The sequence below is a fragment of the Lepisosteus platostomus genome, chromosome 8, assembly GCF_059453375.1.
Source record: "Lepisosteus platostomus isolate fLepPlt1 chromosome 8, fLepPlt1.hap1, whole genome shotgun sequence".
Classification (NCBI taxonomy): Eukaryota; Metazoa; Chordata; class Actinopteri; order Semionotiformes; family Lepisosteidae; genus Lepisosteus; species Lepisosteus platostomus.
Genome location: NC_142618.1, coordinates 5,675,724 through 5,690,836, shown reverse-complemented (window position 1 = coordinate 5,690,836; position 15,113 = coordinate 5,675,724). Strand labels below are relative to the sequence as shown.

General features: G+C 46.7%; 1 protein-coding gene across 9 annotated transcripts in view; it reads left to right on the top strand.

The window, feature by feature from the left end:
• The window catches only part of LOC148655552 (rho GTPase-activating protein 21-like), a 105,225-nt gene that overhangs the window by 68,677 nt on the left and 21,435 nt on the right, over positions 1 to 15,113 (top strand). For 5 of the 9 annotated variants that reach the window (XM_088642172.1, XM_088642173.1, XM_088642171.1 and 2 more), the window contains 2 exons: positions 6,167 to 6,190; positions 7,440 to 9,315. In XM_088642172.1, coding sequence (XP_088498298.1) covers positions 6,167 to 6,190; positions 7,440 to 9,315 — 1,900 coding nt within the window. Of the gene's footprint in view, positions 1 to 6,166; positions 6,191 to 6,213; positions 6,606 to 6,627; positions 6,890 to 7,439; positions 9,316 to 15,113 lie in introns of those variants that run through there. The other 4 variants (XM_088642176.1, XM_088642169.1, XM_088642175.1 and 1 more) reach the window with 3 other exon arrangements.

Below are 15,113 nucleotides of genomic sequence, written 5' to 3'. Positions count from 1 at the left end.
GTCTTGATTTGTCCTGCTGAAGAATGAGCTCTTCAGGATTGGCCTGCAGGAATTAAATTGCCGTTGTCAAGAACTTAAACACATCCTGGACTGCGGGGTTCTTAATCTGCACCAAAGGTGCTGGAAATGTCTCCCCACATTGTCACAGCTGGCTTGACCAATGCGGTGGTCAGTGTACTGCTCAACCGGGCATCTCTGCTCCTTGTGCTCTGTTAGTTCTGTCAAGAGGGAAAGAGTAGAGAGAGTAGACTAGTTTATTGCCATATGTACACTGGAATTCTTAATCGCACTGATCTCACGGGACGTACACAGTTCAACAGACAGCACCACACACTGTAGACAACAGGAGCAATAGATGTTGTGGAAAAATAAATATATAGTAGTGAAACATGGTAGACCATGCAAAAAGTGCGAAGTGTGGATGTGTATTGAGGCACTGCAGATAGCTGTTGAGGATGCGCACTGCAGTTGGATAGAAGCTGTTCTTGAGTCCAGTGGTCCTTGCTTTAATAGTGTGAAAAGGTCACTGGTAAAGAAAACGTGCAGTTTGCATTGCTGCCAAACCTCCGGGTACCAGTTTCCAGCTTCATGTATCGGAATTCTTTTCACCAACACCCTACATATGAAAATGATTTAATGTTCACATGTAATGTGCCCAAGATCTAAGCGTTAGTTCCTGCTTCTAAAACAGGAACTGGTGTTGCAGATTACTTTACAGCTCTACATCGAATAAAATTGGCCCATGAGAGAATTCATAGATCTTCAGTTTACTTTTTTTTTGTAGTCTATCCTGGGCAGACTTTATATACACCTGTATAGTTGATACTATTGAGCTCATCAGAAAACGCATCAGGTTTATTCTAAATTGTCAGATAGACTGACAGTATTCCACTAATTAAGTCCTCACTTTCCTGCTTCCCTCTTACCTAATTATTGAGGAACTGAAATTGAATTGATTGTTTTTCTTGTCGGTCAGACTGCTTTCTTTAACAGGATTAAAGTTCCTTAATGATTCACCAAAGCCAGAATTTGTGGTGTGGACACGGTCAGTCTTGCTTGTCTGTTAAGCACTGAAGAAATCCACTTAGAAGTAGGAAAAATTCTTTGTCATGAAAACCTTTTTTTTTCCAGTGGGAGATGCTTTTTTGCGGACTCTTACTGGTTGTGCAGGTTTATAGACTACTTTACATAGCTGATAGAAAGGATAGCAAACCAAATGCAAAAATCACAGATGTGGTTGTAGTTTGTGCTAACCTGCATAGCAGTCTTCACAGATACATGAAAATATCAATTCTGATAATTACAGCATTCGTTTTGCTGATGGTTTTTATCCAAAGCTGCTTGGGAGTCTGAGACTCCTGCTGTGGAGTCATTTTCAAGGGGATTTTGTTTTGTCTTCTCAGACGCATAGTGCGCAGAGAGATCAAGAACAGAAATTTGAGGGCTGGAGTTTTTAGCTGAGACTGTTCTGGTACTGCACATAATATTTCTGCAGTTCTGTACAACATTGACCTGGATAGAAGCAGAGTGATATTTCAGTTATGAGATGAAAATATTTGTGCATATTTTGGGATATGCAACGCAAGCATTACATCCCCTCGTGACCCCAGTGTTCTCTGTCAGGGCCAGATGGTTCGGCTCAGGGGCGTGTACATGGTTTTCTTCCAGATTCTGCAGGGCACCTGTCAAGGTGCTGTAGCTGGTGTTCTCTGTAACAGGACGCCGAACGGCTTGGAACAAAAGCAGGACAGAGTCTGGGCAGTCGTGGTTGTGGTTGTTGAGCGTGAGGCCACACTGAAGTACAGTAGTGCATTAAAGATAAGAGGGCCATTCCTTGAAGCGTGTGGGTGGATATTCCCTATGGGTGGCTGAAAACAGGCAGTGCGTTTGCGGAGGCCGAGGGGATCTGTTGTTGTTCATATTGTCACATGTCTGTGGAGTGAGGAGGGACATCGCGGGGGGGAAATGAATCGTTCACACCGATTCACCGGAATCTTTAAGATGCGTTGAATGAATTACACTTCTTTAATTCTAAAAGTGGGTAATTGGAAAATGTTAACTTGTTAACGTGTTTGCAGGCATACAAAGGCCACCCAGACAGTAGTGCCCCCAGTTTTCTCTGTCAATGCAATGAAGGAATTTTAAACTCATAGTTAGCAGATTTATTGGTTGTACAGTATGTGCTATGTGCATAACTTTTTTTTAAGTCTTACATCAGTAAACTTTTTTTTTAATGTGGCAAATTACTTTTGAGTGACTTTTGTATAATTATTTACCTATTGGAGAAAAGGGCTACAGTAAAATTTTAATCCCACCATTAACTTATCTTATATCACAGTTCGTCACGTATATCACCCATCGTCACAGAAATCTCCTGATTTGTTCATCCTTTCATCTGTTTAACTTTGAGATATTTGACAGGATACATGTTTCTGTTAATACAGGCAATCCTGTTATACATGGGCTCAGGGGCCAGAAAATCACAAGAATAGAGGGGAATTTTCCCCCCATAAGAGCAGTGTAAATCTGGAGGGTTCTGGACCATAAGAGCATAAACGTGGCCCATGTGACTTAAAGCAGAAGTCTTTTCTCTTAAGAGTTAATGGAAAAGAGTTGGGCTAGAGACCATACATTAGACTGTGTTTTTCACCTGTCGATAAATATAGTAAGAGGGTCCAGTTACTCATAAGTCTATGTTCATTCTTAAATAATGCAATTAATAGCAAAACTACTTAGAGGAATTACTAGCCATAAGGAATAATGAGATGTTCTCAACAGCAGTTCTGATATGGGTATATACATATTTATACATTTAATGTAATTTAAAGTACAATAAATAGAAATAATTACAACTCTTTTTGAAGAGATTTGTAATTTGTGATCAAGTCTTCATCCATTGGTTGGATGGAGCAGCAGCATGATTCTTGGTGTGAGTTCAACTTTAATGTTGGGGCATAACTATTCATAATTTGAATCAAGTGAATAGATTTTTCTCTTCAAAATATTTTTTTTTCTGAAGTTATTATTACTAAATAATGCAAGAACCACCTACATTCCTGGCATTTGGTGCCTTGGAAATGTAAGAGCGTGGAATTTTTATATCATTTCTCAATTCATGAAGGGTGTAAGTGCAAAATGGAAAAGTATTTTAGAAAAGTAGATCTTCATCCCTCTCATCATCCCTTTGGGAATCTTCCAAAGAGAAAATTAGGGTTGTTCTTGTTGATGTTAAAGGTTCCATGATGCTCATTCAGAAGAGGACAGACTGCCCCTAAACCTTAATTCTCTTAGTGAGTGTCAGACCACTTGGTTCCTCCGAGATCTCCAATCCAGTTGAAGTTCAAATGGTATATTTAAAAATAAAATGTGAGAATTTAATAAAATATAATAACATGCAGAACCATACAGGTGAGGGTCACATGAGATCCGCATCCTGCTGTACTGCAAGAAGTCACAGCGCAGTTCAGTAATGTTTTGTAACGAGAACACAAAACACACAGAGCATCTTCCCTTAATGCATGTATTTTTAACCTGAATTTATACTTGAGACCTTTGCACATGCATTACAACTTGTACAGAGATTTCCTCACAGGGAAAAATGGTTGGCAGTGGTTCTCCATGCCTTTGAGATGTTCTGTAAAATGTACAACAGATGTTTGTCTTCCTGCAAAACACATTTGAGAATGAACCCTTTCACACAGCAGGTCAGTTTCTGAACAGATAAACATATACAAAGTTAACAAGTTATGAGCTGTGCTTCTGTTAGAATTGCTTATTACATAACACCAACACTATTTTGGAAAAAGATATCAAATCACAAAGCAGAATTTTTACGCCTTTGAGCCAAACAAATGTCTGTCAGTGACCCTTTTTGGTTTAAATGTTTATCCAACAATTAAGTTGCCTACCGGTTGAACGTGTAGGTTTCACTTGTGCAATAACAATATGTTTTGTGAACACTACAGGTTAAAAGATGCTGTATTGCCTTTAGTTTGTGATATTGTCTCGACCGTGGGAGTCCTAGCATGAAAGTACTTGTAACAGGTTCCTTCAAAGAGATGGGTTTAGCCATGAGGGAGGCCCTCAACTTGTTACACAACAGTGATCCGTGTGGTTTAGCAGGTAACCAAAAGGCTGAACTGTGTGAACTGTATGGTTGGTGTTTTTCATGGTTTGTGGTGAAGGAGGCATCCAGCCTAATAACACGTTCTCACAGAGAACCGCATACAGTATATCTTTATATCCTGATCTGGACAGGGAGTGTTGTGATAAGTGGAATGTAACATATACCGCCTATTCTAGATATTGATAAAAACTGTGGAAAAGTACTTGAAGGCTGGCAAAACATAGTTAAAAGCTGAGGCAGTAGAGAAACTTGAACAACAAGTTACACGTTAATAAATTCTGTGAAATAAGAGCAAAAAAACATCATAGTCCAGAATGAGTTATGAATTGAATAATATGTAATGCTTGTACAGTAATCTAAACAGCATTGCACAGAGCAAACATCAATTGTCATAAATTCAGAAAACACGAGGGTTATATTTAGTCACACCTCTGTAGGTAGTGTTTTAAACAAACAGTCTTATGGAATGTGTTGAGGTCGATAATTCTGCTTGTTTTAAAATAGAAACCCTGCTGTCTTCCACAGCGGGCATGAATATTTTGTTAGCCAATCCGTTACATAATGCATTTTGTTCCTATTTCATTAGGGGTTATGAATATATTGCTACAGTAGTTTATGCATCTCATACTGTACACTAGTGTTGTATTTACCCTTTTATATATGAAATTCACTGTGGAAATACACAATCCAGGTGCTTCACATCAGAGCATATTTAATAGCCCATCCCGAACAGTTTCTATATACCGTTTGTGAGCTAGGCCTGTACTCAGATCTGTGTATTAACTGCAGCTCCTAGCAATTTCTGTAGTGACCGCTGTTGACTGTAGGGAGCTTGGAAGAATCTGCTATTTTAAAATTTCAAGTTATTATATACTAAAAAAAGAGGTTTATTTCTGGAGTTTGTTGAATCCCTTGTGGTAATGTACTCGTGATGACCTCAAATAACATGCCATGAATGAGTTTTGGTTTTAAAACTTCCTGACCTAAAAAGTCCCCGGCAAGGCAAGTTTACCTTCTGATTTTACCAGGAATAAGTCAGACTCGGCATGTTCACTGCTGCTGATGTCGTGAGAAATTCTCCAGCCATATTATACGGGCCTGTTCATATGAAGTCAGTCAAAAGGGATAATGTGTTTGTCTCCACCCCCTTTTTGCACACCAGAATATGCAACACGTCTCTTGCTATCATGGCAGCTCGCTCACATCGTTATCAGCGAGACGCGAAGAGAGTGGGGGGTATCTGTCCTGTCCCTGTAATGAGCCCCTGATCTGACTGTAGCAGGCAAGGGGGTGTCAGGGTGCAGCCGATTAGGCTGTAAGGATGCAGCGGGCTGTGAAAGAGTTTCCAGTGGAGTAGAAAATGGATGTGAACTGAAAAATCCTCGCACAGCAGGAGAGGTTCCGGAAGCATCAGCCTTTGGATTTGAGCACTGTGGTGTGGGTGGTAGGGGGAAAGAAGATGAAGGAGGAGGAGGAGGAGGAGGAGGAGAAAAAACAGCTGCAGTCAGCTGACAGCTCTTGGTTCTGGTCAGGTCGATATCGTTGCCGAGGGGTGGGGGTGGGGGGGGGTTGGTGGAGGCCGTACCATCTGAACTGAATGTATAATCAAGCAGCTGCTGCTTCCGTCATCTGAATGGGAACAGCTTAGCCGAGGAGAGGGAGAGAGAGAGCGGGAGTGTTAGCGGGAGCCGGTAGCCTTGCCGCTTGCCGTTGGTGCTGTGGAGACGAGACCCCCAGCACAGGTGGGCTCCTGCTAGCTGTGAGGTTTTCTCAAAGCTTGGGAAATGCCGGGGAGAAGCAGGTGGGAGTGTTCACATGAGACTATTCCACTGCTCATCTGCTACGTGGCCCTTTTACCTCAATGGTACCTTCCAGCAAATTCAGAGAAGATGTATTTTTAGCTTCTCGTATCCAGCGTCAATATGACAGAATAATTCTCTCTCTGCATCAGTAAGCAGCTTGCTGTATTTTTTTTTTTACTCTCCTTTCCTTTCTCCCTGCTTCTGCGTACTATGGTTCTGCCTGCCCTACTGGCTGCAGTTTTCAAGGGATATCACAGCTCTGGTAAGAAGGAAAATAAAGCTGGGTGTTTTCACCTGTCAGTTCCCATCTCATTTCCATTTTTCATCTTGTTGGTGCTGAAACAAATCGGACCCAAACCATGACACTGCTCTGTGGATTTTTATTTTGATTTAAACTGCCATTATTCCTTTTAGTTTCATCATGGTTTGTGCATTGTTCTTGATGTGGTACCTGTTTGATAGCTGATCGATTGACAACACACCAAACATTTACTGCTGGCGTGTTTGAAGTGCCTCGCCCCTTTTTTCTGTATCATGCTCCTCTGGAGTACTTTGGCCTCGGCTGTGAGCTATTGCTTTACAGCCACGCTGATGCAAATAGAAGGGAGGGACTGACACTGGGGCAAGATCATCAGACATGTTTGGAATTGTACAGGAAATGCAATTTGACGCCACAGGTAAAGTGCATAAAACTCTCCTGCTTAATATTTTCCCTGTCATTTTTGCGCAAGAGCATAAGGCAGTCTAGTGGCATCGTAAAGGCAGCTTTCTGGATAGACTGAAGAACAAGAGATGTTTCATTTCTCCTTCAGCCAAGTTAATTTTTCACTTCCATCTTCCTGGAGTCTTACGTTAATTCAAGATGATTACTGAAGTGTCGTTTGTCACCAAGGGCTGTGTGGGAAAACATCCCTCTTTTACTTTTGCTGTATGTGTGAGGAAACGGTCTCTGAAGCGAAAGGTAGGTACGCTGCTGTCAGATGCTTACCAGTTCTTTTTGCTCCTGGCTTGGCGTACTTCTGCTCTTTAATTCACATCTGTTGCTTTGACAGAACGCGAAGCTTAAGATATCATGGCGCCAGCCTTATTTTATCATGAGATTTTTAAAGGTGAATCGTCTTCTCATTTAAAATGTTGTTGCTGTTGTATATTTTTGCTGTAAGCTTTGCTGAAATGGTCGAGCGTTTTTTGTTTTCGCTCCTCTCCTTTGATATTTTTATCTGATTTCCTTGTACATTGCCTGGCGGTGTTTCACAGTGCGGACTGTACGGATCCTTGTGCACATCCCATACGTATGAAGTGAAGTGGTAAATTTTTGAACTGACATTTTAAATGTTTCAGCTCCTCGAGAAAAAAGGTCCTTGTTTTCCCTCTGTTGGAGTTCTAGTAGTAGGAGATGTCAAGGGGCTTTTGATGTCGACTGGCGTTTTTAGTGTGACTGTGCAGCGTTCAAGGTATTTTCCTCCCGAGAAGCAGAGGAGTCCGCCACTGACCTGCCTTGTCTTTTCCAGGCGTATTCCCAAGATGCGTACCTTAAGGGCAACGAAGCGTACAGCGGGAATGCCCAGAACATCCCGGAACCCCCTCCTCTGTGTTATCCTCGGATAGATGTTAAACCCGCCGTGATGGCTCAGGTCCCCGATGCTTCCCCGTCCCCCGAGGCGGCGCGGGGCGCGCCCCAGGGCAGTGGGCCGGCAGGCAGAGCGGCCTGGCCGGCCGTGGCCCCGGGGGGGCCCCCCGAGCTCGGGTACCGCCGGGAGATCACCGTGCCCCCCTCGCCCCCGCAGCTGCCCAAGACCAAGGCCCTGGTGTGCGTGTACCAGGACGCCATCAGGACTGTCGTCGTGCCGCCCGAGGCCATCGAGCGGGGAGGCCGGGCGAGCCGAGCGGGGCCCCCTCACAGAACCGAGGAGAACCGGTACGGCTCCGATAAGGCCAGGGCGCCCGCTGCGCCATCTTCCTCGGGCGGGCAGAAGCAGTTCCCCCTGTCCAGGGCAGCGGAGTCTCCTTTATTCCCTTCCGGAGGCCGGCCGGTCCAGTTCCCGGGGTCACCCGACGGCCCCTCGGGCTCCGTCGGCCCCGCGCTGACCGCCGCTGGCGACCCCTTTCCCGCGGGGCCGAATCACTACTCCCCCTCTTCTTCCTCTTCCTCCTCTACCTCGCCTGCAGCCCACCAGCACATCGACTGGCGGAATTACAAAACGTACAAGGAGTACATCGACAACAAGCGACTGCACATGTACGGCTGCCGGACCATCCAGGAGCGGCTGGACAGCCTGCGGGCCGCCTCCCAGAACTCGGCCGATTACAAGCAGGCGGCGGCGGCCCCCGGCCCGCGGGGGGTGGGAAGCGTACAGGTCCGCCGGAGGAGCACGTCTCACGACCGGGCGTATTCGAACGCGGCGGCCGCGCCCATGCGCAGCGCCTCCCAGGACCGTCTCGGAGGGGGCGAGCAGGCGGCCGCCCTGAAGGACTGGCCAAGGAGTGCCTCCCAGGATGCTCTCACTTCGCCGCTGGCGGGGCCGCCGAAGCCGCGCGCGCGCTCTTGCGACTACCTGGGCAGGCAGACCGAGACGCCGCCAGGGGACGGCTTCGTGGCGGGAGCCCCCGGGCGGGTCGGGGACAGGCAGACCCGCGGCAGGGCCGAGCTGGAGGACAGACCCCTGCCTTACTACGAGGGGGCCAGGCAGCCCAGCAGGCAGTCCTCCTCCGTGCGGACTGCCCACCCACCCCACCGGACTCCGACGGGCTACAGCCCGGACAGCCGCATGGGCGGGGGCAGTTTCAGGGGAATTTCTGTCCTCCCTCCCTTTCCGAAAGGTACAGAACAATTGCACACCTCAAGGGCAGACAGTCTGCCTCATGACGCCCCTCACGCTGTGGACAGAGCCTCGCGAGCTGTGGGCAAGACCCCCGTCACGGACCCCTCCCCTTACGCCGCGTCCGCGGTGCCCGCCGGCCAGGGTCCCGGCGGCTCAAGCGCACTCAAAGACCAAAGAGCGGTCGCCGGCGGCCACCTCCCCCACGCTGCCCCGCACCTGCAGCCGCGGGCCCGGGCCGATGGCGCGCGGGAGCCTGCGTCCTGCTCCGCGGCCTTCAGAGAGAACAGCGGCGGGAAGGAGCAGGGCGAAGGGAGCGGGGCGGCCGAGGGCCTGGCGGTGGTCTTGCGCGAAAAGCCCCCCTCTGGCAGGCACACGCCTCAGCCCCTGCGGCACCCGTCTTACATCCTGGCGGTGAACGAGCCCGAGGGCGGCCCCCCGGCCGAGCCCACCTGCTGGCTGCCCAACGACGCCCGGCGGGAGGTCAACATGAAGCGGCTGGGGGAGCAGCGCAGGGCGTCGGGCTCCAGTCCTCCGGATGACTCCCTGGCGTCTATCCCCTTCATAGGTGAGTGCTGGGCCTGGCGTGGACGGGTTGCCGCGGAGACCAGGGTCCGGGTGGGATCACGAGCTGCCGGGCAGCAGTGGCGACTTGCGAGGGGCCACAGGCGAGAAATTCATGTCTCGTTTACGACGGGGCGAGTTCTGTTCCCTGCTTTGTGTTCCGCGCGGTGTGGGTTGGTACGCGGCGGTGTCGGGGGCCCTCCTTGTTGTTTTTCAGCGAAATGTGGTAGGAGCAGAAGTTTTAGAAACCCTGTTGAAATGGGGATATTTCAAGGGAACTTTCCATTTCAGTGTTTGTTTGTTTTTTGCTTTAGAAAGTTGTGATTGTATGGTGTTCAGCACATGGGCGTAGGAATTCAAGTTAAATCTTCTGTCAAGATTATCAGCTTATGGAAATAGTGCACTCTCACTTTAGTGAGAACCAAGGCTTATCACTGGGTTTTTTTTAGAAGCATACTCCCAGGTGTGCTAAGACGGCACAGCGCCTGTGTATGAATTTATTATGGCAGAACGACCTCCGTGCTGTGGTATCGTTTTCCCATGCTGCAGGGTGCGAGTGTCTCATTACCTGCATATCAAAGTGTATCGTACATTTCAAGCCTCACTTGGTCAGTGTTTTGTCTTGTTGACATTTAGCATTGTCTGTTGCTGTGCCCCGAGCCAGGCAGGTGGAACTGGGACTCCTAAAACTGTGCATCATGACCGTATCGGAATGACACTGGAGTCAGTCTGGAACCTAGGAGCCTCGTGTAACGGGACTGATCCGTTCTGCCTTGTCTGGGGTGTCTTCAGGGGTCGCCAGGTGTCCTGTTGTAGAGGGTGTTGTGGGTATATCCACATGTTCTTAAATACTAATAGTTTTCTGTTGTTCTACTGGGCATTGTAATTATCTGTGCAATGTCTGAAGTCGGTTTTCCTAGACGCTCACCTCTGTTAACATCCCTGTGTCTTTAAATTTAGGCAATGATTTAGCTATGTAATTATCTCTTGGTCGGGGGGATTCAAAGGCATTATGGTCCTCAATCCCAGATGTCCAACACCTAAATGACAAAAGACATGTTTATCAAAAATGGTAGCTAAACAACAAGCCTGTGCCAGTGTCAGGGCTGTGTTCATGTTGGGAGTCTCTCATCCTAACATAAATCAATGAAAAGTGAAATTTGAGCTATTGTATTCCTTCTAAAAGACCAGAAGAGTTTGAAATGATGTTTTACTTAAGCATTTCAATAGCGGAGAAGCTTCAGGTACCCATAGTATTGGGTTTTTTGGCATCGTTTTGAAATTTCAGAATGTGATAAACAATGTTGTAACTGTTTTAAGGCGGTACTCTTTACTCTGTGTGTGAATTCAGTCCAAAATGTCGTAAGTGGAAGTTAGTCTGAAATGTGTGGCTACTGTGACACATTTTACAGTTAAGAGCTATAACAAGGTGAGGCAGGTTATGAATAGGACTGGCTGTGTCCTTCACATCGGTTTTCACTGTAAAACTACTCTAGAGCCCAATACAGAAAGAGTATTGATATCAAAAGAATATAAAAAATGTAATAGACACCCCATTTTCCGCTGTAGTAAAAGGAATCTGTTTTTATGGGGTTTTCTATTCAGTGGAAAGAACCATTTGCTGTCTTTCACAACTCTGTGTTGTGATGTAAGGTGACAGGTGAGCAGAAGAGCAGCCAGCTGGAAAGGGGAAGTGAATCACTACTATGATCCTATTCTAGTAGTTAAACTTCTCATATTTCTCATAACATGTTTCTAACCAAGTCTTTCTCCACACCACGCTAGGCTAAGGGTAGGTAGTTTGAGAACTAAGAACTAAGAGGGTTGAGAGAGTGTGGGGCGAGCTGGCCCAGCCATGGTGTTGAAAATGGCATCCTGGAGTCTTTGATGAAATGGCTATTTGACATCCTCAGCACATTACTGCACATTTATGACTATTGTAAACATTTATAAACTTTCTGCGCTTCTTTATCACTGAATAATCACTTGCCTAAAAGGGCAACATGTTTTTGTAATTCATTATTCTGGTGTTTCACCTTTTTCAGGTGGTAGTTTGATTCTGCTACTGAAAGGAGCTTGTGTTTCCACTTTCCGCTCCAAAGTGGAATCGGTCTCAGTTTTCTACCACATTAGGAGCTCTGGCTAGATAAGCACGTTACGCCTTTTGTTAGAATGCATGTCAGCTTTGTGTGCCAGGCATGGGTGATAAGCTTTCTTATTCTTCTCGGAATATTTGTTTTTCTTGGGAGTCCTGGCCCATTTCTTGTATACTATCAGTAAACCGAGCAGGAGGAGTGGCCTGAAAACCATTATTACCTACAACATCCTGCCAAAACTCGACTCCAGCACTGCTCAAGATCAGACGGAGGCTTGCTGTCTACTTTGTCTGAGTCACCTTGAAATTACTGGTGTGGTGCTGTAATTTTGTAAAGATAAGGCTCTTTTTACGTGTGCAGTAACCACGTCATTCGATGGTTTCACAAGTCAGAACTTTTATTCTTGCAGACGTTCTCAGTGTTTCAGTCTCCCATGAGCTGGACACCCCAGGCTTGCTAGTTGCACATCAAGGCGTTACATTTGTTCAGGCGTTTTCCCACATTGAAACATGTTGGTTAGTTTCCTTTTTCCTGTCCATAGCCCAACCTTGCTATATGGTCCCCTTCTGTACAGATGTGATTCTGGCCTGGGGTCATTACTCCTGATCTGGCATGAGCGCGTTTTCAACAGACACCTGTTGTTGTACTCGACATCTCGGAAGTAAGTGAAAGGCAGGGATCATATCGGGAATAGCCACTGGCTATAGCCATGAGTAGAAGAAATTGGGCAACGGTCACTCATAAACCCTCATTCATGGCAATAACATAGGGTGACAGTGGCTGTACCCAGACTATCTTAATCTCCCTGACTAGATCTGGAATTAGGACACTGTGGGGAAAGGACCTTGTGTGTGTCTTCTCCCTCGGGAAATGGGCTTTTTTGTCACATCTTAAACGCATCTCAACCCATCCAACCGTGACTCCTTGCATCCCTGCACTTCCAGTGTCCTGCACAGGATACTGTTTCGGGCGTGGCCATGTCTTGTGGAGTGTCATTCAGTGCCCCAGGGCATTGTGCTTTTCTCTTCCTGGAACAGCCACTCGTTGGTGGCACAGGGGCCACGTGGCGTCTGCTGACACCTGCTCTGCCCGTTCAGGTTCTGCCTCTTGCTTTTGGGAGTCCTGCACTGGCTCCTCGCTGTCCTCCCTCTGTAGGCTCCTCACCTGTTTTCTCTGCAGCTGTGGTCAGTAATACAGGTCAGGACAACAGGCCGTTCTCGGGAAAGGGACAGGCACCCTTTCTCCTGATGGCTTTGAGGCAGCCTGTTGAGTACAGAATCCTATGGCACAAGGTGGCATCAACATGCTGATGGTGACTTGAGCAGAACAGGCACATTCAGCCACAGCATGAAGGCCGGAGAGCGTAGGGTAGACTGTGCTCCCTGCTTGGTTTGGAAGCTTTCTCAATTCTTTTTAACCCTGGCATCTAATGGTATGTTTTTTTTGTAACTCAGTACTTGGTCCATTACTACCCCTAAATACACCAGCTGCTTCTCATTTTTAAGACCCTTGGACTGTCTGTGCTCTGTCTGGGTTAGATTTGAGACAATTGTTCGGTTTATAATCTGGTACCTCGTTCAGTGCCCTTTCAAGAATTTCTATATCAGAGTTCTTCCGCTGTGTCAGGATGCAAAGATTAGCAGCATTCATGAGACACTGACATCTGGAAAACAGGACCTGATTGTTGATTGGCTTACTGCTCTCAGTCAGTCTGTGTCTGGGGAGAGCGGTCTACCCTTCCTGATCATTTAGTTCCAGCCTCTCTTCTGCAAGCAGCCTTGAGATCGTGCAGTGTTGTGCTCAATCATCTGCACAACCAGAATCAACAGTACAGTGTTTGGTGAGTGAAAATAATAAGAATCTAGCTTCTATAGCAAAGTTTTTGTTGTGTGTTGAAGTAGATGAGTAGTTGAGCTGTGCACGACTATGCAGGTCTGAAACCCCATTGGCCTGATGTCAATTTTAAATCTTCCAAAAGTGCTACTCATTCCAAGATTAGTAAAAACAGATCACAAGACTGTTACTGTCCAGTTTTCACTAATTACTGGTGTATCACATTAATGTCTGTAAAGCCTGCATAACCACTAGAACACCCTGCCAAAATCCAATAATAGTAATCCAAATGAAACTGTCCCAAGAATGTGAATTAAACAGTGACCACATGCAAAAGAGTGAACAGAGGCATTTCCATACCTTTAAAACTATTTCAGACCTGTGGCCTTAGTTTAGTTATGCGATGCTACTACTGGATTGATCTGTGTTCAAAGTTAGAGCTTTCATGCTGCAGAATGAGCCTGGTGATCTGTTCATACAGTATATAGTAACATAAGCCCAAGAAAATGTTAGTAACATTTCAAGACTGTAGTCTTGCGTCACTCCTTTTAACGTGAAGGTGGCGGTTTGCCTGTTCACATTTAACCTCGTAGGCTGTGGAGGATGACATGTTTTTTCATTTAGCTTTAGAGTGATCAGGCAGTTGTCACGTAGCTGCCAAGCTTTCGGGGAAACTGACTCCCGGTTGATTCATCGTAATGCAGTGGTAATGTCCAGGCGGTAGAACAGTATGGTTCTTGCTGCCTTCTGGGCTTTTTGCGTATATCAGATGCCTCCATGTTGTGCAGTCGCAGGGTTTGCTGGGATTATGGTGATAATACAAGAGTGCATTGACAGACAGACCTGAAGTTTTTTTTTCTACTGTCATAGGCAGAAAGCTTTGCAACTCCCTGCAATACTTGCAAGAAAATGCAAAAACATTGACAGCATCGTGAATCCCTTTGAAAGCAGTGCTTTGCAAGTCTTGCAGTCGCATGACAACACACCTTTTGTGCCGTATTGGAATCGGTTGCACTACAATGCTACATTTTCTGCAGGTGTGCAGTGGGGCGCAGTATTTTTAAAGCCGGTGATCATAAATGGTTTTTCAAACTAAAATGGCATCCCCGATTTGGAGCATATTTGTTACCTCCTGTCTGCTGGCTGTGGAACCTGCGGCCTCACTCCGCCCCTGACCTGCCTGCTCTTCCATCTTCTGCTGTGGCAGAGGCTACACAGCCCAGTGCGGGGGTTCAGCACCGATCGGTGGAGAGGCGGGGGGCTGCTAAGCGCCACCCTGCCGGCAGCAGGCCCGTGCCTGTTGGAGAATCCCGGCAGCAGGTCAAGTCCTGGCGGGACCTGGGCTCAGACTGGTGCGCACAGAGTCACCGAGCACCGTCCGCGCTTGTGGGAGCCCCCGGGGAGCCCCGCTCGCCCCCCGCTCTTCCTTGCCACGCACGTCTCGCGGCATATTCCGTCTTCCTTCAAACATCCGGTGGGGTATAATGTACACCACCTGAAAGATCTTCGGTTATATGGAATGCCGTGAGAAATGATGGGAATGTTTTTGCTACGCAAATCAATTGTCAGCCATTCATAAATCCCTGTCTTATGGTAATGGAGACGTGTGAATTTATGGGAAAACACAGCTGTGAGATTTCAGAGCTGTGGAGAACTTGCAGGAACTTGAATGGGACCTTCCCTGAGCATTAGTTATGCCGGGACACTCGATGAGTCAGCTTCTCCGCTGACGCCACCTACTGTATAGTGGCACTGGCCTAGAGCGGATCAGGTTTGTTCGTGCCATTTTTTAACAATTTGAATTTTAGCGCTTTTTGAATAATTTGTCATGGTCTAAATTTTCTTAGAGTTGCACCCCTGCTCCTGTGTAGAT